The 24,587-nt window shown below is 44.9% G+C and overlaps 1 protein-coding gene across 7 annotated transcripts in view; it reads right to left on the bottom strand.

Annotated features, from left to right (window-relative positions):
* Positions 1–24,587, bottom strand: part of LOC129821226 (FERM, ARHGEF and pleckstrin domain-containing protein 1-like) — an 80,811-nt gene that overhangs the window by 27,743 nt on the left and 28,481 nt on the right. For all 7 annotated transcript variants that reach the window (XM_055878631.1, XM_055878636.1, XM_055878633.1 and 4 more), the window contains exons 3-7: positions 3,376–3,480; positions 3,207–3,249; positions 2,573–2,651; positions 1,603–1,700; positions 985–1,099 (exon numbers count right to left, since the gene is read on the bottom strand). In XM_055878631.1, the coding sequence (XP_055734606.1) occupies positions 985–1,099; positions 1,603–1,700; positions 2,573–2,651; positions 3,207–3,249; positions 3,376–3,480 (440 nt within the window). The remainder of the gene's footprint in view (positions 1–984; positions 1,100–1,602; positions 1,701–2,572; positions 2,652–3,206; positions 3,250–3,375; positions 3,481–24,587) is intronic.

The raw sequence follows: 24,587 nt of genomic DNA, 5'->3' as shown, positions 1-24,587 counted from the left end.
CGTGGTGCGAGACCAAGCCACAAGCCAATCTGTGTTCCCACATTCAGCTGACACCACACACCACCGAGCTCTGGGTAGAAACGAAGTTGCATAGTACCTCATTTCCCTAATTCTTATCTGTGAAAAAGCTTTCCTGTTTCCTGCGTGCTGTAGTTAATTAGAGATTTAACTCTGGCCATGGCTCCCTGCCTTGAGAACTGTGGTTAGTGTTATCAGCTGAAAAGACAGGGGGAAAAAAGAACAAGTCGGGGAGGACAGTCAAATCTAACGGAGCTCCTTTCATCTTGTCAGCTGCCTGGTGATCTCCCATCTCTGCCGTGACACCAGTGTAGCGTGGAGGACTGGGGGGGTGAGGGAGAGGACTGGGGGGGCCAGCTGCAAAGATGAGGAGGACACTGAGGGGATTGTGGGATATGGAAGCCTTCCACCGTGTGTTCTCCCAGGAGTACAGAACTATCCAATTAGGAAAGAGATTATAGGGAAAAAATACTGGGAGTAGGAGAAGCTACAGTGAGTGAGTTCAAGCAACCGTTTCCCTTGTGCCAACCTGTCAGCTGACTAAACAGGAGAGATATAACAATGGAAATCCAAAGTTTTTAGCTGTTTTCCATGCTGAAGTCTGGTGCGGTGTGTTGCTCATTAGGCTGTGATCCGGGTAGATTCCAGACCTTTTCTGGGGACCCAAGCAGGGCTGCTAATAAAGCAGACATTCACACATTCACCTCCAGGCCCTAACCACTCAACCAACCCAGGGGGCTTTGCCTTGTCTAAACATGACGAAGAATGCCATGTCAGTTAACACACTGGAACAAAGCACTCTATTCATTCAGTGGCGAGTTTCCCGACTGTGTCATCTGCGTATAAAACTTTGCCTCGGAAAGTATAAGGGTCTTTTACGACCTTTTCCTGTTCAGAGTGGACCTGAATAATGCCTGCACACAACTCTGGTTCCAGTGCAGACAAACCAGTTATAGAGTTACTCACACATTCTTTGAGTGGAACTCCATGATCTTGTCGATCAGCGTCACCTGGTCTGGAATGTAGTTGTTGTTGAGGAGGTGCTGCCGACTCTGGCTCTCCTCAAAGTCCCCAATCTCAGCTGGGGGACAAAGGGTTAATGTTATGACATTGTATTACATTGTGTGCAGTGTATCTGCACCACCGCAGGTTGATCATTTGGATTATTCGCTTACATCCCGAAATAGAATAGATGAGAATAGATTCAATGGAATACATCCTCATCTGTGTCTCTTCCCTCTAGAATTCCCTCTAGAATCACAGTTTGACAGCTCCCTCTAGCATTAGAATCCTGGCAGGCTGAGGAACGGATGACTTTTCAAAAGACTTTCTCAGAGTGTTTTCTGGGAAGGGTACTGACATGTTTGGTTATTCTGAAGCCGTCCGTCTTTCCAGATTTCATTCAGACGAAGACTAAAAAGGTATCCATGGCAACACACTGATTGTCAATTTGGGATGCTGCACCACATCCTGGTCGGCACAGTTTGAAGATGGCACTAGCACAACATAACGGGTTTCCCTACACATCTATCTTCTCGATTGACCCTGTGATCCACTAAGCCATAAAGTAACAGAGAGACGTACACTGGATAATATGGGAGACCAGCAGGGCTGCGCTACTGTCGTTGCAGGCCAGACGTCCACAGGCAAGGTCATGCTTGATTTGCAGGGCGAAGAGGTACCTGAACAAGACGGTACAAAGAGACAGGTTAGAACAGAGTCAACAGGATGACTGGCTGTGTGTGGTTAACATCAAAAACCTGTCAGACGACAACGCAGAAGGGAGCAACCTCAAAAGGAACCCCTTGGAGGTGATCCCAGCTTGCCAAATACAATCTATAATGCTACAGGTTCAGAAAGACAGCTTCTTGGCACATACATGTCACCACACCCAGAAGTACTGACTGTTGACTGACCCTTTACGATTGCATCATAGGGGTATACAGTACAAACCCCAAAAACTGCATTTAACAAAGACAATTGGACTGCAGAGCAACAATCTTATCTATGGATAACGGTCTTTAGTTACCCATCCAATATCAACTGTAACCTTCTGTAGGGTCAAGGAATTATGATATAATGAGAAAATATACATCAGAAAAACATTAGTCCAATGGAAATAACCAGCACCATTTGAAGGTGCTACATTAAAAACCTGGCAGGTTTAAAACATGGACTGCATGAATTATATGTCCGAGGCAGAAATAAATCTGCTGGGAGGCTGGAACACATTAGTCACTTCTGAATTAGCAGTTATTTTCTGTGACATCGCAGTCGTTTCCACACACAGATCTGACCCGAGAATGACTTACTCTAATGGAAAGACTGCATAATATGCCTGCTGATAGCCTGCTGTGTGCTGTGCAGTCAGCCTTATACGACTTCATGCACTGACAGCTCGTCAGCTGAAAACAAATTCCAATTATTAAGCACCTGTAGATGAGGAAATCTTATAGCTGAGCTTTGTAGACTGAAGGTTCCTCTGAAATGGTGGCTGGTATGTTGCTGGTTAAATCTCCTGTGGTTTAATAGGCTTCTTCCTGTTTAGTCTTACCTAGTCAGTTCCTCCAGTAGTTGGGTGTGGTCAGGGGGGAAAAACTTCACCACAAATCGCAGGACTGTGTGCTTGGGCCCTGTGGGTGTGAGATGATGGCATGGTTATATAAGAAGAGTCACAGCTAAGACAATACAAATTACACATTCTAAATCAGGGAGATTCCTATCATAGAATTAGGATTTAGAATCTCTATGATTCCTTCCTATACTCTATTTCACTCAGACCTGAATCTGGGTTCTCTCACACCGATCATAGCAAGGAAGAAGTGCATTGACTCTTGCGCACCACATGTCCTCATTTGTGGATGAGCAGACCAGCCTTTTATAAGACTTCATGAATGTTTTATGACTGGAGACGTAAACATTGAACAGCAGAGCCTCCGACTGGAAGAAAGATGGTCTCTGTGTGTGATTAAGTTTGCTCAGATGAGACCTGGCTTTGAGAAGCCACAACTAAATGAATTCCCCTAGCTGTCTCCTTCTTTCAAAGACATTTAATGTTCCCATGTTTTGGCTTGATTCATTTTCTTCTGTTAGCAGCAAACAACAACAGTGTTAGCTGAAGCAAATTAAAGACTGAACTGTCCATTGTTCGCCGTGTAAAAGTGTGTCCTGAAGTCTGGGTGACTTACGTCTCAGCTGCTTGACTATTGGCTTAAGGAGGTCTAGCCAAACCTGTGAAGAGAAGGAAAACAAACGTCCCTTAGTCGGCATAGAGATATGAATTTAAAGCTTCTACACTTAGACATAAAGAAGAAACAGCCTAGCGCCCTGTTGTCCTGTGTTTTTATCTTCCCTCACCATCATCTTGTGGTGGTCTTGGTACTCCAGGCTGAAGTAGTCCCCTTCAACGAGGTTCAGGTGGGTACACACCAGGTCAAACACCACCTTGCCAGAGGCTCTTTGCTGTAAAAGACATAGAAACAGACATGGGTAAGTCACAGAAATACATGGTGCAGATTGTCTTTTGACTGTAAGGTGGGCTGGCTGGCATTCACGAGCTCAACCATTCAATGAGCAATGTGTACTTGGACTAAGGATGATATTGCCCCCCCCCCCCCCCCGGTTTCAAAGACTCATTCTGATGACATTCACTGGAAAGCCCCTCAGCAAACTCCATCTGCAAGTCTAATCAAGGACCAACGAGCATGAGAGCACATTCAGGACTGGATCTTATCATCCCTCTAGGACTTAGCGGTTTAGGAGGAATGGCACAGACAAACAATAGTGACATTTGCAGTAGTGACTGAGTGTAGTTCGACTGACTGGATGGATAGTGGGTGGCTTCATAGAAGCCATATCCTGGTTGACTAACACGCCACCACTCCCTCTCCTCTCACTCCCAGGTTCCAGATGATTGCTCAAAGCACCCCCCCCCCCCCTCTACGGAGGCCCAGGGGACGGGACACTGAGGATCAGATAGACAGGGGGACGGGTCTGTCCCTGTGACTTTGTTCTGAATTACCAGCGTCACCGTGGGGACTGTCGATGGCACAGTGCTCTTTGAAGCTGATCTACTGGCAGCCCGGCTCACCTAGGAGGTCCATTCCTCCACGACAACTCTTTGAAGTCTCCGTCTGAGTCAGTCATCTGGCTGTTTTTCACCCACTACTTCTTTTCCAATCCCAGGGGAACATACACAGCCAACACCAAAGCAACCCCAAATAGCAGCCCTGCCTTTATAGAAGAAAACCTTCCTCATTTAGAGGCACAAAGGGATGTCAGGGACTGCAGTTTAAAGCCACAACTCCTATTAGAAAACTCCTAAGACGACTGAAGCATGGCAGAGAGGAAGGGAGTGGAGCCGTTTAGCCAGGCTGCATTCTTCTGACTGCTTTTCACTGGAGCAGAACGTGGCACAGTTATTCCACTGTTTATAGTAACAGTCCCACCCTGTCTACACTCTTAGAAAAAAAGGTGCAATCTAGAACCTAAAATCTTCATCGGCTGTCCCCATAGGAGAACCCTTTGAAATAACCTTTTTGGTTCCAGGTAGAACCCTTTTGGTTGCATGGATCGCAGAAGGTTCTACTTAGAACCAAAAAGGGTTCTACCTGGAACCAAAAATGGTTTTCCTATGGGGACAGCTGAAGAACCCTTTCGGAACCCTTTTTTCTAAGAGTATAGGATAATGACCCAGCACCATTTGAGACTGACTGCTTCCACCCTTCTGCACCCCTCCCCTACTTTACTGGTGGGAGGAGCTATAGGTGGGCGGGCTCATTGTAATGGCTGGAATGGAATTAATGGAACGGTATCAAACACATCAAGCATATGGAAACCACGTTGGACTCCGTTCCACTGATTCCATTCCAGCCTCCACTGCCTTCCACACCCCCCCTACTCTAGTCTCAATAAATCATCCGCCCACGATGTACTCCTCTCCTTCCCCACCAAGCGCTATCCCTCTCTAAGGGCAGTCATTGAAACTAAGGCCTTCTCTACTTCCTGGATTATATGGTGACCTCTTCCAATCACCAGCGGGCAACCCTCGTAACTAACCAATGGGAAATGTTTTCCATTATTACACTCACTTATATCAGTGTTCATTAAACAGTTACTTGCATAATAATCCATTCAACTGAAGTGTCCAAAAGAAGCATCCACACAGCTTCCCTCTCCATAGGTTCCCTGCTTTCTCTCTCCCTCCACTACTCTCCCTTCTGACTGCGGCATGTAGGGAGCTCTGGGCACCACAGCGCCCACCACATAGGACCAGCTGTTTCCATATGGCAGAAGGGTGATGGGTGAGACCACAGGGGAGCAGGAGGCTAGAGGACACAAGAGCAGACACCAGCCAAACACCACCCACACTGCTGCCTGCCTGCCAAGGCCGTGCTGCTGCAGAACCAACCAGCCGTAAACCAGCAGTGTCAGAACTCTCCACAGAAAAACAGTCATAGGCCTAGTTTTAATACAGAGAGGAAATCTAAGTCAGTAGCCTGGGTTTTCTGTACTTAGTACTATAACATAGTGCAACACTTGTTCCTGGAGAACAAGGAGGAATCCAGAGTGAAGGATAGAAATCGAAAGGGACATAAAGAGGATAAAGAGTGGGTCTCAGTGGGTTTCATTCAGAGCTGCAGAACAGAGCAGAGTAGGGTACGGTTGAGTAGGGTGGAGTAGGATATGGTGGGGTAGGGTGGAGTAGGGTATGGTGGGGTAGGGTGGAGTAGAGTGGGGTAGAGTAGGGTAGGGTGGAGTAGAGTGGGTAGAGTAGAGTAGGGTAGGATATGGTAGAGTGGAGTAGAGTGGGTAGAATAGGGTAGAGTAGGGTAGAGTAGGGTAGGATAGGATAGGGTGGAGTAGAGTGAGTAGGGTAGGGTAGAATGGAGTAGAGTGGGTAAAGTAGGGTAGGGTAGGGTAGAGTGGGTAGAGTAGAGTAGCATAGGGTGGAGTAGAGTAGAGTAGGATAGGGTAGAGTAGAGTGGGTAGAGTAGAGTAGGATAGGGTGGAGTAGAGTGGGTAGAGTAGAGTAGGATAGGGTAGAGTAGAGTGGGTAGAGTAGAGTAGGATAGGGTAGAGTAGAGTGGGTAGAGTAGAGTAGGATAGGGTGGAGTAGAGTGGGTAGAGTAGAGTAGGATAGAGTAGAGTAGAGTGGTAGAGTAGGGTAGGATAGAGTAGGGTTGAGTAGAGTTGAGTAGGGTAGGGTGGAGAAGGGTAGGGTAGAGTAGGGTTGAGTAGAGTAGGGTAGGGTAGGGTAGAGTTGAGAAGAGTAGAGTAGGGTGGAGAAGGGTAGAGTAGAGTAGGGTGGAGTAGGGTAGAGTAGGGTTGAGTAGAGTATAGTAGGGTAGGGTGGAGAAGGGTAGGGTAGAGTAGGGTTGAGTAGAGTAGAGTAGGGTGGAGTAGGGTAGAGTGGGGTTGAGTAGAGTAGAGTAGGGTAGGTGGAGTAGGGTTGAGTAGAGTAGGGTTGAGTAGAGTAGGGTTGAGTAGAGTAGGGTTGAGTAGAGTAGGGTTGAGAAGAGTAGGGTAGGGTGGAGAAGGGTAGAGTAGACTAGCGGAGGGCCTGATTAAAAGCAGAGGCACAGTGTAGTGCAGTAATAGTCCTGCCATCTGCGACCGCTGCCACCGCCAACACAATAAGAACCCCAGTCATTAATGAAGCACATGAGTCACAGTGACTGATCACTGCCAAGGCACAGCAACCATCACTCTGCATACAGTACAGTAGTATACAGCCACCATCACTCTGCATACAGTACAGTAGTACACAGCCACCATCACTCTGCATACAGTACAGTAGTACACAGCCACCATCACTCTGCATACAGTACAGTAGTACACAGCCACCATCACTCTGCATACAGTACAGTAGTACACAGCCACCATCACTCTGCATACAGTACAGTAGTACACAGCCACCATCACTCTGCATACAGTACAGTAGTACACAGCCACCGTCACTCTACATGTAATACACAGCCACCATCACTCTACATACAGTACAGTAGTACACAGCCACCACCACTCTACATACAGTACAGTAGTACACAGCCACCATCACTCTATATACAGTACAGTAGTACACAGCCACCATCACTCTGCACACAGTACAGTAGTACACAGCCACCATCACTCTGCATACAGTACAGTAGTACACAGCCACCATCACTCTACATACAGTACAGTAGTACACAGCCACCATCACTCTACATACAGTACAGTAGTACACAGCCACCATCACTCTATATACAGTACAGTAGTACACAGCCACCATCACTCTACATACAGTACAGTAGTACACAGCCACCATCACTCTGCATACAATACAGTAGTACACAGCCACCATCACTCTACACACAGTACAGTAGTACACAACCACAATCACTCTGCACACAGTACAGTAGTACACAACCACAATCACTCTGCATACAGTACAGTAGTACACAACCACCATCACTCTGCATACAGTACAGTAGTACACAGCCACCATCACTCTACATACAGTACAGTAGTACACAGCCACCATCACTCTATATACAGTACAGTAGTACACAGCCACCATCACTCTACATACAGTACAGTAGTACACAGCCACCATCACTCTGCATACAATACAGTAGTACACAGCCACCATCACTCTACACACAGTACAGTAGTACACAACCACAATCACTCTGCACACAGTACAGTAGTACACAACCACAATCACTCTGCATACAGTACAGTAGTACACAACCACCATCACTCTGCATACAGTACAGTAGTACACAGCCACCATCACTCTATATACAGTACAGTAGTACACAGCCACCATCACTCTGCATACAATACAGTAGTACACAGCCACCATCACTCTACATACAGTACAGTAGTACACAGCCACCATCACTCTACATACAGTACAGTAGTACACAGCCACCATCACTCTATATACAGTACAGTAGTACACAGCCACCATCACTCTACATACAGTACAGTAGTACACAGCCACCATCACTCTACATGTAGTACACAGCCGCCATCACTCTACATACAGTACAGTAGTACACAGCCACCATCACTCTACATGTAGTACACAGCCACCATCACTCTACATACAGTACAGTAGTACACAGCCACCATCACTCTACATACAGTACAGTAGTAGTACAGTAGTACACAGCCACCATCACTCTACATGTAGTACACAGCCGCCATCACTCTACATACAGTACAGTAGTAGTACAGTAGTACACAGCCACCATCACTCTACATGTAGTACACAGCCGCCATCACTCTACATACAGTACAGTAGTACACAGCCACCATCACTCTACATACAGTACAGTAGTACACAGCCGCCATCACTCTACATACAGTACAGTAGTACACAGCCACCATCAGTCTACATGTAGTACACAGCCACCATCACTCTACATACAGTACAGTAGTACACAGCCACCATCACTCTACATACAGTACAGTAGTACACAGCCACCATCACTCTGCATACAGTACAGTAGTACACAGCCACCATCACTCTACATGTAGTACACAGCCACCATCACTCTACATACAGTACAGTAGTACACAGCCACCATCACTCTACATACAGTACAGTAGTACACAGCCACCATCACTCTACATGTAGTACACAGCCACCATCACTCTACATACAGTACAGTAGTACACAGCTACCATCACTCTACATACAGTACAGTAGTAGTACAGTAGTACACAGCCACCATCACTCTACATGTAGTACACATCCACCATCACTCTACATACAGTACAGTAGTAGTACAGTAGTACACAGCCACCATCACTCTACATACAGTACAGTAGTAGTACAGTAGTACACAGCCTGCTCTGCCTGTTAAGATACACACACATTGCTTTCGCTCACATGTGCGCACAGACATGCACATTGAGACAGACACACGCACACACTACTTCCGGGAGCACACATGTTCACTGCACACACACATTTCTCTCCCAGGGTACACAAACACTCAATCACATGTCACACACAGACATGATATATGGTCCCACCCCCATGGCACAGAACTCACTATCAAAAAGGTCCCACTACATCAGCAAATATCACACTTGGCAGCTGACATGTCTATCGTCCTCTACAGTACCAGGAGAATGTCACAAATCACTCTGATTTGGGCCTTCATCTAAGGAGCTTTTCAGATGGTTTGCACAGTAATGCTGGTGTCAATCCTATTTCTGCCCATCTCTGTATACCAATTGTAGCCGGACAAACCCTGAAAAGTGTGTCTAGATTGAACTTGTTTGAACACGGTCTCATCGGATGTTAGCAGTGTTTATATGTTCCAGCGGAGGCATGTACTTCTCGGTAAACTGACCTCTACCTCTCTCCTGTCAGCTGGAGCATATAAACAGAGATGACAGTGTCTACACTCATGTCTGCTTGTGTTGGTGGTCACAGCCAAACCCAGGCCTCCTCCCCCTCCTTCTCCGCCTCCTTGCTATTTGTAAACATGCTGTCAGGTGTTTGGCTTTGTACCTCTCCCTCTCATCTCTCCAGTCGACCCCTGCTGAGTACATTGTATGGTCCACCTCCCCCACCATGAGCCAGCCCACTGCACACCAAGCCTCTCCTGGGGGGGGGGGGGGTCCACACACACTCCATAGACTTAGACAGGTATGGAACAAAGGGGGTCATGCCTGGTTAGAGATGAGACATTAAGCAGGTCTGAGGGTTGAGGTCTCCCCCAGACTTCGTGCTGTGGACTGGGTCTGCCAGGGTCTCCTAGCTGGCCAGGCCTGGCTGTGTGTGGAGTCTGGGGATCCAGGCAGCTGGCCACAGCACAGAGCAGCATCTGGGAAGCCAGACACAGTGAAACTGCACTGGGCACTGAGAATGGTTTGTTAGATTATTCCTATGTCTGTTTCTCCATTTGGAAAAACTAGGTCGGGCTGAGATCAGAGGCTTGGTTACAGGACAGAAGCAGATGCATTCTCCTTCGGTGACTCCTTGTGGTGCTTTCATTGGAAACAGATGTGAAGAGGGAGGAGGCAGTCTCTGAGGCAGTGTGTTCTCTCGCTCTCTCCGCCTCTGTGTTGTGTTTTCAACAGCGCAGCGGCGCAAAGTAATACCATGTGTACGCATCACGACATCACCATATAGGAGAGGATTAAAGCAGGGATCAAATCCTGACTACTTCGATTTACATAACAAATCATGTAACGGCAAAGGTCATCTGACCTGCCGATCGCATGCGTTGGTCTGTTCATTGTCAGTCCAATCCACGCAGTAAAGGCGATAATGTCGCCATGCTAATGTAACTGCAATAGCCAAAAGACATCCAAGATCCAAAAGAGACTGTGTATGTGTGTGTGTGTGCGCGCATGCTTGTGTGAGTAGCAAGACTGTAAGCAAGGAACAGGGCCAAGAAGTGAGTGACTGATCATTGAGATGCAGGTCATGTAGGAGAGCCCAGAGCTCAGGGTGACTTTATTGCAGCAGGAGCCTAAGACTGACAATGGGGGAAGAATAAGGAGACAGCCCTGGTGATAAGACTTTCAAACAACTTCCTCCAAAAATCACACCATGTCATATGTACACCCGCTTAGAAATGTCCTTGTTTCTGAAAGAAAAACACATTTGTTGTCCATTAGAATAACATCAAATTGATCAGAAATAGTGTAGACATTGTTAATGTTGTAAATGGCTATTGCAGCTGGAAATGGCTGATTTTTTAAATGGAATATCTACATAGGAGTAGATGCCCATTATCAGCAACTATCACTCCTGTGTTCCAATGGCACGTTCTGCTAGCTAATCCAAGTTTATCATTTTAAAAGACTAATTGATCATTAGAAAACCCTTTTACAATTATGTTAGGACAGCTGAAAACTGTTGTTCTGATTAAAGAAGAAATAAAACTGTCCTTTAGACTAGTTGAGTATCTGGAGCATCAACATTTGCGGGTTCGATTACAGGCTCAAAATGGACGGAAACAAAGCACTTTTTTCTGAAACTCGTCAGTCTATTCTTGTTCTGAGAAATTAAGGCAATTCCATGCGAGAAATTGCCAAGAAACTGAAGTTATCGTACTACTCCCTTCACAGAACAGCGCAAACTGGCTCTAACCAGAATAGAAAGAGTGGGAGGCACCGGAGCACAATTGAGCAAGAGGACAAGTACATTAGAGTGTTAAGTTTGAGAAACAGACGCTTCATAAGTCTTCAACTGGGAGCTTCATTAAATAGTACCCGCAAAACACCAGTCTCAACGTCAACAATGAAGAGGTGACTCCGGGATGCTGGCCTAGGCAGAGTTGCAAAGCAAAAGCCATATCTCAGACTTAAGGCCAGCATCCCGGAGTCGCCTCTTCACGTTGAGACTGGTGTTTTGCGGGTACTATTTAATGAAGCTGCCAGTTAAGGACTTGTGAGGAGTCTGTTTCTCAAACTAGACACTCAAATGTACTTGTCGTCTTGCTCAGTTGTGCACCGGGGCCTCCCACTCCTCTTTCTATTCTGGTTAGAGACAGTTTGCGCTGTTGTGAAAAGGGAGTAGTTCTTATGATCAATTAGCCTTTTAAAATGATAAACTTGGATTAGCTAACACAATGTGCCATTGGAACACAGGAGTGATAGTTGCTGATAATGGGCCTCTACGTTTATGTAGATATTCCATTAACAATCTGCCGTTTCCAGCTACAATAGCCATTTACAACATTAACAATGTCTACACTGCATTTCTGATCAATTTCATGTTATTTTAAATGGACAAAAAATTTGTTTTTCTTTCAAAAACAAGGACATTTCTAAGTGGCCCCAAACTTTTGAACGGTAGTGTGAGTGAGTGAGTGAGTGTGTTTAGATCTGGGACAGACAACCTTTACAGTAAAGGGGTGCGGTTACAAAATAAGAGCTTAATTTACATCAAGGGAGACTGTAAAAGTGTGTTATTTAGTGGATAAAATGCATGGATATTTTACTTGAAATAGGATCATAGATAAGATCCCGACTCTTCCCACATTCCATCCCGAACCCCAAGCTGCGGATAAAAACACAGCGACATCCGTTTTTTTAAAAAGTGGGGATCTGGCCGCCACAGCTGTCAGAGTCATTATGTCACAGCAACCAAACCTCTGGGGCTGGAGAGAAAAGCCATGACAGGAATATCCCCAGGATTCAGAGGGGACTGGAGGCTAAAGAGATTGAGGATGGCTTGATTTTTTTTGGGCTCCTCTCCCTCCATCCCTTGACTGTCCCCCTCTTTCTCCCAAACCGTCTCCATGGTGCCTGGCTTTAATGTGCACGCCTTGGAAAAGACAGCTTGAAACATATTGATTTTGCATATAATTGCATATAAGTACAATGAAGTGTCCTGTTGTGACCATTGCGCTGCAGAATGGAAAACAGTGCGTCACTGTGCTCTGAGAGTCTCCTACTGTTCATTTTAACGCTGCAAATCACCCAATTGATTTTACAGCCTTGCCCCCTCTTTGCAGAACACGTCAACAAAACACAGGGGAAGCTCAGACGGCATAGGCTACAACATTGGGGCAAAGCAAAAGGTTTGGGCACAACATTTAGCAATATTGTGCTCCACATAACCATGACATTGTGTATATTCTACAGCCGGAGACCTCTTTCATGGCTGGCTTAGAGGATCATGGAAATAAACTGAGGGGCAGGGGGTTTCTGAGGAAGTTTGGAATTACTGAAAGGCTGGCCCTCTTTTCCCCTCTCGTCCCCCAATCCTTTTCAGCACACTTGAAATTCCGGCACCATGCTGCTTCGCTTAAAACTGCCAGCCACGAATATTTCCAAAGCCAGGGATTACTGTCACTCTGTGTAGGATGCTTTTCCCCAGCAGCAACTGACACTTTCCTCTTCTCCCACTCCAGATATGTCCAGAAAGTGACATACAACAAACACTGACATAAAATACAGAAAATGACAGGGAAATTAGCCGAGTTTTAAAATGGTATAATCCATCCTTAAAGGGAAACAGTGGAGGATCCCCCCCCGGTTGCTGCGTTGTGTTGTCATGACTCTTTCGCTGCTCTCGAGATAAGCAGTTACAGTATGTCCCTTATCAAATAGAGGCAACATCATCACTTTGAGGTCATAACAGGATCTTATCCACATTGTCTTTGTAACTTCAAAGCGAAGACAGACAGGAGATGTTTGTTTTAGCGCCGTTAGCCTCCCCGCAGAACTAGCGAATCACATTCCATTAAATTGTCGATGAGCGAGTGATGCCCCATTAAAAATATCTTCATCAGGTGCCATTGTTGTTACACACTTTAAAAAACGACTTTATGGGCTGATTGAATGCTGCTAAACGTCAGTTGTCACAGGGGTGCCGTGAGGTGTTGTAATTGGACGCCATAATCCCATGAGGACCTGTGTGGCTCATGCACGGGACACGCCTCCAAGAAAAACAGCAGAGGACATATCTGACCTCGGCCCCGAAATTCATAAAGCGCCTCAGAGTAAGAGTGCCGATCTCGGATCAGGTCACCCCTGTCCACGTAATCTCATTCGTTATGAATGAAAAGGCTAAACTGATCCTAGATCAGCACTCCTACTCTGAGACTCTTCATGAATATGGGCCCTGGTTTTAAACACACCACAGTACAGTACTCTTGAGAGCCAAGGCAATCAATAAGATAATTGACAGATGAATGACGTGCTCAAGGATGTCAACATCATTAAAGGGGAATGTGCTGTTTAAAATGTTGTGCACGATCCAGATCTGCATACAAACACACAACAAAAAGTTGATTCGGATGTCATTTGATATCCTATATTGTTGCTGGTCCAATCTCATCTGACCTTTAAACCACACAGTATCTCATGACAGAACACTTTGTTAGTTCTGGAGAGATGCGTTGAATGAGAGCATTTTGGAACAGGCCCAATAAAGATCATCTCAGATCAGCCAGAGCCAGCCCAGCAGTGTGCCAAATCTGCCAATATGCCACTCAGTGCCCGCAAATACAGCATGACTGAAGCCAGCTTCTGTTAATCGCAAACAGACTGAAATATGGGCTGAGGTCAAAGCCAATGGATGGGGGAAAAGAATAGCATAAATTGATTTGCTCATTCATGCCTCTGTCAATTCTCTGCAGATTGAGGTCCATGTAAACAGACAGGGAGTGAACCCGAGAGGAGAGGGCACAAGAAGATGCTAACTCAAACCTATAAAGCTTGACTGAGGGAGCAACTATCGTATGCATGCGAGGTAAGAAACGGGTGGAGACTTCCTAAAGCCATCACAGTCCACTGAGGCCGCGAGCTAACCAGCCGTGCAGTTGTCCTTTACACAATGAATCCTACCGAAACATGCCATAACAGGCCAGGCTCATTTACCTCTCTGCTAACCACGCCATCACCTCCGCAGTCATGAATTTTGACTAATCTGTATAATCCTTAGAATAGGCCTAGGTGTGAGTATGAGACAGTTATACACCTTACAGATTATTAGCCCGTGTTTAGGAACCTGAAGAGCAGCTGTTATATTAGCAGCCCGGGCTTAGCTTCAGAAACATCCAAGGCTGCTGGCCAGGTACTCTCTCTATGGTTCAGATCAGATCTGAAAGGCTGCATGCATCAGACATGTAGCAGATGGGACACAGGTTTCTGAATTTTTCTCTCCCACCAAAGTATGTGAAAATTAACTGTATGTAAATATGGGCCTCTGTCTGTAAAAATAACGGTTTGGCGATATTGGAACAGACATATCTGTGTGTGTGAGTGAGAGTGAGAGAATGTGTGTGAAAAAAAAAGAGAATTAGAAGGCCAAATAGAGGGCTTTGTATATTAGATTTAGTGCAGACACATTATGAAGTGTTCTTAGTCATTAATATCAGAGACCAGCACAGCAGATCCACAGAGCCCAACACAATGTGAATTATACCAACTGGAAATCATTGGTAACGACACTGCAACCCACAGTTGATGGGTTCTGCAACAGCAAAATGTGGAGCGATAACAGTATTTGATTGTTTGCAGTAATATTCAGTTACAGGGGGAAAAAATCTGACAATATTATTGGAGTGGGAAGGAGAGTGCGGTAAACCATCTCTAACCTACTGCTGTCACGTTACTGCTGGAGAAAGCCCTATCCCAACTGACAACACCTCACTAATGACTTAGCAGTGTGGGAGACAGCCTCTGTCTGGGGAAGAGAGAGAGAGAGTCATAAACACAGAACAGACACAGACGGTAGGAGTAATGGGCCGTGGCCCTGGGATGTTTTACTTTCCTCTGACTCAAACTAGCCTACCCACACTGTGACCCTGTGGTGGGCATCAACAGAGTGGAGGGAGACTAGGCTATGAGGAAGTACGTAGAAGTAGCCTCTGACCACCATCCTCCTAATGGTCACGGTTTGGATTCGCGGTTAGGTGATCTGATCCTAGATCTGTGGTTAGGGCTAAGGCAGGGTGTAGTGGGAAAGTCAACAGGTGTGTGAGGAGGGGGCAGGTCTCCCCTAGGAAGTGACACGGCTGGTGGTACCGCCCCATGGAACCTTTCATTTACCCATAATCCTCCTGGTAATAAATGATGACAGCTACAGACGCTCCGTTCCTGGAGAAGACCAATCAAAGTGTCTCCTGCAGATTAGTGTAAACGACTTAACCTGCAGCAGAACAAATCCACTGTCACTCTACAGGGTACTCCCCACAGGGAAGGCCAGTTTAAGTTTTACTGTACTTACAAAACCGTCAAACACAAAGAGAATTGGCATGCTAGAACAAAAGAATGCTAGCATCAAGTTTGTCAAATTAAATAGGTATGACGGTATTATTAAGTATTTATGGAGCTATGCAACATCAACATCTCCCACTGGGAAAATGTTTTGTCATTAAATTCTACTCCAATAAACCATTCATTTTCCACACATTTTATTTTTACATTAGGCCTAGATACAGTATTAGCTGAACAGTAACTACACAAAAGCTATTATATGGAAATTAAACCACAGGAATGTGTATTTAATAAACAAATAAATAAGTCATTATGAAAACACATAAGGCAACTTGGTCTAATTATTAAAGAACTAAACATGGCGGTCAATGAGAGGAGTTTCCTCTAGATCCCCAGTCAGTCAGTCCAAATAGAATTGATCTGGGAGAAAGCAGATCCTGGGCTAAAGTCACTGTACTTCCTAGGGATGGGGATTAAGGTCAACAACCAAGAAATCATTTCCAGTTTGTTTTTGGCTCCACAGTGATGTATGGTCCGTACCAGTATACAAGTATCTTTCAACCTCCGACCTTTGTCAGGGACGAGTTGATTGAATCACATTCGGGGTTCTCCACATACTAGGTCAGCATCATGCGATCATGATTAAACCAATATACAGCGCAAATGTAATTATTTGTTACTGGATGTGGTTTAATGAGTAGTAGAACAATAATTGAGACCGATGGATAGTCAATCTTCTAGACCACGACATCACTGGCTTTGTGCTACTGGACGCTAAGCTCACATGATGTGAGAGTGTTGAGGACAATTATTTTTAACCCACTGAACTCACCTCTTAGCATAAGCCACACATTCAATCGTTTCCCGACCACTGGTGGGAGTTGCACACTACAGTAAGATTGGGATGGATGTTCCAGCACTCAACACAACGTCAACGGCTGGTATTCAAGACTAACTCACGCGATAGGGTGATGGTAATTCAAACAACTTGGGGGTTTAAAAGCATATATTCTCTATGGGAACAGCTATGGGATTTTGGGGTCCTGGACAGCTGGACTTTGAGTGTTCTTTCTTGATTAAATACTCTGATTACGGGTAAAGCCAGCAGTGTTGGAGCAGTTTTTAGAGGGCATGTAAGGTTACACCCATGTTTAAAACTCTGACACATAGCCAACAGGACTATTCAAAATGACTGCATCCACAGAAGAAGGAGTTAGGGAGGCCATCTTTTGTCATCCGTCTTTTGACATGTATCAGCTTGTGCCGCCGCATCCCACATTTCAGTCCGACCTGCTTGTACCAACTCCTGTCAGCATCGTGAATAGAATTGTAGTGGAATCAGCTTAGTAGCATTCCACAGAGTGCCAACAACGGGTCTAGCCCTTAGCGGAATTCTCACATTCAGGGCTGCCATTGGAAGTCCTCTAACTAACACACAGACAGCCCTGCAGAAACGAGGGGCTGGTGTTCCTTCCATGGCCGCAGGCTGACGGTCCAGCAGGAATGTAGGTCTTTGTGACAACAGAATACAAATGTTGCACCCTAGGAGAGAGAGTGAAGCCTGTAACCATGGCAACTTAAAAAGGGTTTTAATTCTTAATCCCTTAATAAAACTGGAACCATTTCCATTCTGGAGGGATGCTGATGGCTCCCGCTAAATGGTTTGTGAGTCGCTAACATTAAAAGTATTTCAGGAGATCATTATAAATATAAAACAAGGATTTGAACACATTGCAGTATTATTGTGTGTGCTTGAAACGGTTACATAGAAGGACAGAGTATCGGACCTGGGATGGGGCCTGCACTCAGTCCAAGGGTTCACACATTGAGGTCTGGAGAGCAGCCAAGCCCCCCACTGTGCCCTGAGAGAGTAGCTTTAGAGGCTTGAGGCTAACAAGAACACCCCATTCTGACAGGATTAACACCCGCTCCCACAGAGGGGCTTGATCAGAAATTGACCATCATCACATATCATTCTGGGCTTAATTCAATTTAAAGGGGCTTCATTGGCATGGGAAACATATGTTTACATTGCCAAAGCAAGTGAAATAAATAAAACAAAAGTGAAATAAACAAAAAAATTGACAGTAAACATTACACTCACAAAAAAGTTCCTTAGGCCTCTTCAGTGAAAGCAAATGAAGGGTGTAGAGCTGCTGTAAGATGTCAGCCATTGATCAGAGTGATGTTTAGTGGATGGTGGGGAGAGGTGGTCAGAGACGGTCAGAGATGAGCCATATATTCCCTGAGGTTCCTTCAGACCAACCAAGTCAACAGAAAAGGACCAGGACAGTTTTAAAATGGACCACAGCAGTATCACTTAGGAGATGTACAGTGTGCCATCATTGAAGGCATTCAGCATCAAGAGATGTATCGTTGTTTAGGTTTAAACCCAAAACCATTTAACCCATTATTCAGGGAATGTCTTATCTAGTTTAGCTGAGGCCTGGGAGCCTGGTGACTGCTAAAACATGCAGTTACTGCACTGTGTGTCAGTATCAGCTGATTCAATAAGACTAACCCAATCTAGTTTTAACTGTGAATTATTCATGTAACTCCCTCTAACTCTGGTTAAAGTACAGGCCATTCATCAGAAGGTTCTTAATGTAGCCTAATAAGACAAGTGAAGTCACATGAAATCCTGTTTCAACTGAATCTTTGGGCAAAATCCCTGGACCTCTGCCATTCTGATCACAAAATCCACTTCTTAAGACCGTAGATTCAGGGATTCAAGGTAATCGAGAGAGGGGTATGCCTCTTCATCAACAGCAAATGGTGTGCTCACTCGAGCACAGGGGAAGTCTCCACTCATTGTTCACCCGTCTTGGAATACCTGATGGTCAAATGCCAATCCTTCTACCTCCCGAGAGAGTTTAGCTGTTATCTTGACTGCTGTACATATTCCACGTCAGGAAAAGAAAAACAAGCTGGCACTTGACAAATTGTACGAGGCCATAAACAAGCAGGACACCAAGCACCCGGAGGCTGCTTTTCTTGTCACCTGTGATTATTATTATTAAGACACGATGCCCAACTTCCATCAACACATCTCCTTCGCCACTGGGGTGATAAAATCCTAGACCACTGTTACTTGGCCCACAAGAAAGCATACAAGGCTCTCCCTCGTCCCCCCTTCAGCAATCATGATCATGGATCTATACTCCTACATGTCTACAAGTAGAAGCTCAAGTCCCACGCTCCATAGAGAAATGGTCCTCTGAATCGGAGGCTATACTACAGGACTGCTTTGCTAGCGCTGACTGAAATATGTTCCAGGACTCCACCGATAGCGTCGGCGAGCTAACCACCTCAGTCAGTCACCGGCTTCCTTAGGAAATGCATCGGTGACTTTGTCTCCACAGGGAAGGTTAGTTGTTTCCCCAATTAAAAGCCCTGGATTAACAGAGGTTGGCGCTAAGCTAAAGGACAGGGCAACCGCATATCGGTCTATCGCAGCCAACCCTGAGGCTATGGCACGAACAAGATGAGCCATCGAACAAGCAAAGAGACAACATAGGAACAGGGTGGAATCACATTATACAGGCTCCTACGCCCGCAGCATGTGGTAGAGGCTCCAGTCCATTACGGACTACAAAGGAAGCTGTAGGGCTGGGAGATTATAGCCAAAATATAATATCACGGTATTTAAAAGGACGTTGACGGTATTTTATGTTTTTTTAATAATAGAAAATCAAATTTGCTTCATGAGTAGTGGGTGATCCTGGGGTGGCAACACATACATTCCAAGTGATTTCAATGAGTCTTTCTCCATCCTGATTGTTCTATACTGTTCAGTTCAACTTCAACCAAAGATAATTTTCTGCATTTCCTGCACTCTTTTGACATCATTTCCACACAGCCACATTGGGCTGCATGATATTGGCAAAAAAAATATAGGCCTTATTTTTTGCCAAATGTTGCAATTGCGATTTATAACAAAACACTTGGGTGAACTAGAGGTCGACCGATTATGATTTTTCAACGCCGATACCGATTATTGGAGGACAAAAAAGCCGATACCGATTAATCAGCCGATTTACTTAATAAATAAAAAATGCATATATATATATATATATCATACACACACACTTTTGTAATAATGACAATTGCAACAATACTGAATGAACAAAGAACACTTTTATTTTAACTTAATATAATGCATAAATACACACACAGATCTGAAGTGACAATGATACTGAAGAGTCTGCTTAGGAGACAAATACTCTCAACTGTTTGAATAAAAATATAGTTTATGTTACCTGTGATGAATGTTGAAAACAAAAACTGTAATTTCTATATGCAGGAAATCCTATTTTAATAATGGGCATGGTAAGAATTGACAACCAAAGTGCGAGTCATAATTCCCATGACACCTAGCAAAATCTGAAAAGCGGTTCCTTCATTTATTCCATAGGATATTTTTAGATTCACTTAAAATAAGGTCTGTGTTTCGTGTAGGCTTGCACCGCCAATTTTATAACTGTGTAGATATCCATAGTACAAGGTAACTCTGATCAATATTGGCTAAATATGAGCGAAGATAAATGTTTTTGTAGAGTGGATTTATGAAAGTATGTTGACAAACGTTACCTTATCCTAGTGAGATTTACACGGGTATCAAAACGTCGAGGCGGTTTAAGCCTGCACGAAACACAGACCTTATTTGAAGTAGATCAAGACATTCTCTATGGAAGACATGAACGGTAAAATAACAAAGGAACCCCTTTCAAGTTCAGCCGCAAGTTATTACAGGAATTATAACGCGTCGACTATTTCTCTCTAAACCATATACCTTTGGGTAATCTGGAAACTATCACCTCGAAAACAAAACGTTTATTCCGTTCCGTATTTTATCTAACGGGTGGAAACTGTGAGTCTAAATATTCCTGTTACATTGCACAACCTTCAATGTTATGTCATAATTAGTTCGGAAAGAGCCAGGCGGCTCAAACTGTTGCATATACCCTGACTCTGCGTGCAATGAATGCAAGCGAAATGACACAATTTCACCTGGTTAATATTGCCTGCTAACCTGGATTTTTTTAGCTAAATATGCAGGTTTAAAAATATATACTTGTGTATTGATTTTAAGAAAGGCATTGATGTTTATGGTTAAGTACACATTGGAGCGATGACAGTCATTGATTGATTGTTTTTTATAAGATACGTTTAATGCTAGCTAGCAACTTACCTTAGCTTACTGCATTTGCGTAACAGACAGGCTCCTCGTGGAGTGCAATGTAATCAGGTGTTAGAGCATTGGACTAGTTAACTGCAAGGTTGCAAGATTGGATCCCCCGAGTTGACAAGGTTAAAAATCTGTCGTTCTGCCCCTAAACGAGACAGAACGTTCTTAGGCCGTCATTGAAAATAAGAATGTGTTCTTAACTGACTTGCCTAGTTAAATAAAGATTAAATAAAGGTGTAAAAAAAAATAAAAAAAATAAAAATAAATATTCGACAAATTGGCGCCCAAAAATACCGATTTCCGATTGTTATGAAAACTTGAAATCGGCCCCTAGGGTGAACTGTTGGAATTATGGAATTATAATAATCATTCTAATTCCATTGTTATAATATTCTAGTGGGCACTTTGAATGCAGGCTTGTTTGACATGCCAACGAATTATGAATTATTGTGGGAGGGTAGGAACCAAAGTGTTGGTCAGTGTTTCCTAGGGGACCCTATAATCTTTGGCTACATTAAATGTTCTCTCTTAGCTACTGTATGTACTTCATATAGCTAACATTTTCATGCTTTGCCTAATCCTCTTTGGTTTAGAAGATACTTTTGCACAAACAACATGCTGATTTAGGTCTACACTATCACTGGTATCAGGTTGTATAGGTAGCTATGTTTACTCTGACTCAGTACATGTATTAGCTAGCTAGCCAACTAACTAGCGATTAGCATTAGCAGCTGACACGATTTAGACAACTTGCTAATACAAGACAAACTAGCTGTTTGCAGATGTAAGAAACACAATCTAATAGTGTGCTCCTAGTGGCCGGGGACTTCAATGCAGGGAAACAAATGAGTTTGCAACCAGAAAGAAAATAAAACTCTAGACCACCTTTACTCCACACACTGAGATGCGTACAAAGCTCTCCCTCGCCCTCCATTTGGCAAATCTGCCCATAATTCTATCCTCCTGATTACTGCTTACAAACAAAAACTAAAGCAGGAAGCACCAGTGACTCGGTTAATAAGAAAGTGGTCAGATGAGGCAGATGCTAAGCTACACGACTGTTTTGCTAGCACAGACTGGAATATGTTCCGGGATCCTTCAGATGGCGTTGATGAGTACACCACAGTCACGGGCTTCATCAATAAGTGCATTGATGACGTCATCCCCACAGTGACAATACGTACATACCCCAACCAGAAGCCATGGATTACAGGCAACATCCACACTGAGCTAAAGGGTAGAGCTGCCACTTTCAAGGAGCCAGAAGCTGATAAGAAATCCCGAAATGCCTCAAACGAACCATCAAACAGGCAAAGCATCAATACAGGACTAAGATTAAGTCGCACTACACCGGCTCCGACGCTAGTCGGATGTGGCAGGGCTCGCAAATTATTACAGACTACAAAGGGAAGCACAGCCACAAACCAACCAGAAGAGCTGAATTACATCTACGCTCGCTTCGAGGCAAGTAACACTGAAACATGCATGAGAGCACCAGCTGTTCCGGATGACTGTGTGATCACGCTCTCCGTAGCAGATGTGAGTAAGACCTTTAAACAGGTCAAAATTCACAAGGCTACAGGGCGGATTACCAGGACGTGTACTCCGAGCATGCACTGACCAACTGGCAAGTGTCTTCACTGACATTTTCAACCTGTCCCTCACTGAGTCTGTAATACCAACATGTTTCAAGCAGACCACCATTGTCCCTGTGCCCAAGAACACTAAGGTAACCTGCCTAAATGACTACCGACCCATAGCACTCACTTCTGTGGCCATGGAGTGCTTTGAAAGGCTGGTCATGGCTCACATCAAGACCATTATCCCAGAAACCCTAGATCCACTCAAATTTGCATACCGCCCCAACAGATCCACAGATGATGCAATCTCTATTGCACTCAACACTGTCCTTTCCCACCTGGACAAAAGGAACACCTATGTGAGAATGCTATTCATTGACTACAGCTCACATTCAACACCATAGTGCCCTCAAAGCTCATCACTAAGCTAAGGACCCTGGGACTAAACAGTCCCCTCCTGTACTCCCTGTTCACTCATGACTGCCTGGCCAGGCACGACTCCAACACCATCATTAAGTTTGCCGATGACACAGTGGTAGGCATGATCATCGACAACGATGAGACAACATATAAGGAGGAGGTCAGAGACTTTGTCGTGTGGTGCCAGGACAACAACCTCTCCCTCAACGTGATCAAGACATAGGAGATGATTGTGGACTACAGGAAAAGGAGGACCAAGAACGCCCCCATTCTCATCGACGGGGCTGTAATGGAACAGGTTGAGAGCTTCAAGTTCCTTGGTGTCCACATCACCAACAAACTATCATGGTCCAAACACACTAGGACAGTTGTAAAGAGGGCATGACAAAGCCTAATCCCCCTTAGGAGACTGAAAAGATTTGGCATGGGTCCTCAGATCCTCAAAAACTTCTACAGCTGCACCATCGAGAGCATCCTGACTGGTTGCATCACTGCCTGGTATGGCCTCCGACCGCAAGGCACTACAGAGGGTAGTGCGTAGCTTCCTGCCAAGCTTCCTGCCATCCAGGATCACTATACCAGGCAGTGTCAAAGGAAGGCCCTAAAAATAGTCAGACTCCAGCCACCCTAGTCATAGACGGTTCTCTCTGCTAACACACAGCAAGTGGTACCGGAGCGCCAAGTCAAAGTCCAAAAGGCTTCTAAACAGCTTCTCCCCCCAAGCCATAAGACTCCTGAACAGCTAATCAAAGGGCTACCCAGACACCTCTTTTACTCTGCTGCTACTCTCTGTTTATTATCTATGCATAGTCACTTAAACTCTACCTAAAGCATTGTTGGTTAAGGGCTTGTAAGTAAGCATTTCACTGTAAGGTCTACACCTGTTGTATTCGGCATATGTGACAAATAAAATCTGACTATATTTGATTTGATTAATTATAGAATGCTTGTGGATTTATGTTAACCTCTCCTTGTCCCAGTCTGTAATCCCCTCATCTCAAGCTGACCACCATCATTCTTGTTCTCTAAGTCTACCTGCTAAAGTGACTACCGCCCTGTAGAACTCACATCTGTAATCATGAAGTGCTTTGAAAGGCTGGTTATGGCACACATCAACTCCATCATTCCAGACACCCTACACCCACTCCAATTTGCATACCGCCCCAACAGATCCATTGATGACACAATCACAATCACACACCACACTGCCCTCACCCTCCTAGATAAGCAGAATACCTTTGTGAAAATACTGGTCATTGCCTACAGATCAGCATTCCAACACCATAGTCCCCTCCAAGCTTGTCACCCTTTGCAACTGGATAGACTGCGTGGCACTCAACACCAACACCATCATCAAGTTTGCTGACAACGATGAGACAGCCTACTGGAAGGAAGTCAGTTCTACAGCTGCACCACTGAGATCATCTTGACTAGCTACATCACTGCTCGGTATGGCAACTGCACCGCCCTGGATCGCACGGCGCTACATAGGGTGGTGCTCACCGCCCAGTACATCACTGGGCAGCCGAGCTCCTTGCCATCCAGTACCTCTATATCAGGCAGTGTGAAATGAAGGCCCAGAAATGTTGTAAAGACTCCAGTCACCCAAGCCATAGACTGATCTCTCTGCTTCTGCAGGGCAAGCGGTACTGGAGCAACAATTCTGACACCAACTTGCTCCTGAACAGCTTCTATCC

Source organism: Salvelinus fontinalis, chromosome 23 (genome assembly GCF_029448725.1).
Source record: "Salvelinus fontinalis isolate EN_2023a chromosome 23, ASM2944872v1, whole genome shotgun sequence".
NCBI classification, from domain to species: Eukaryota; Metazoa; Chordata; class Actinopteri; order Salmoniformes; family Salmonidae; genus Salvelinus; species Salvelinus fontinalis.
This window is presented reverse-complemented; position numbering and strand designations above follow the sequence as displayed.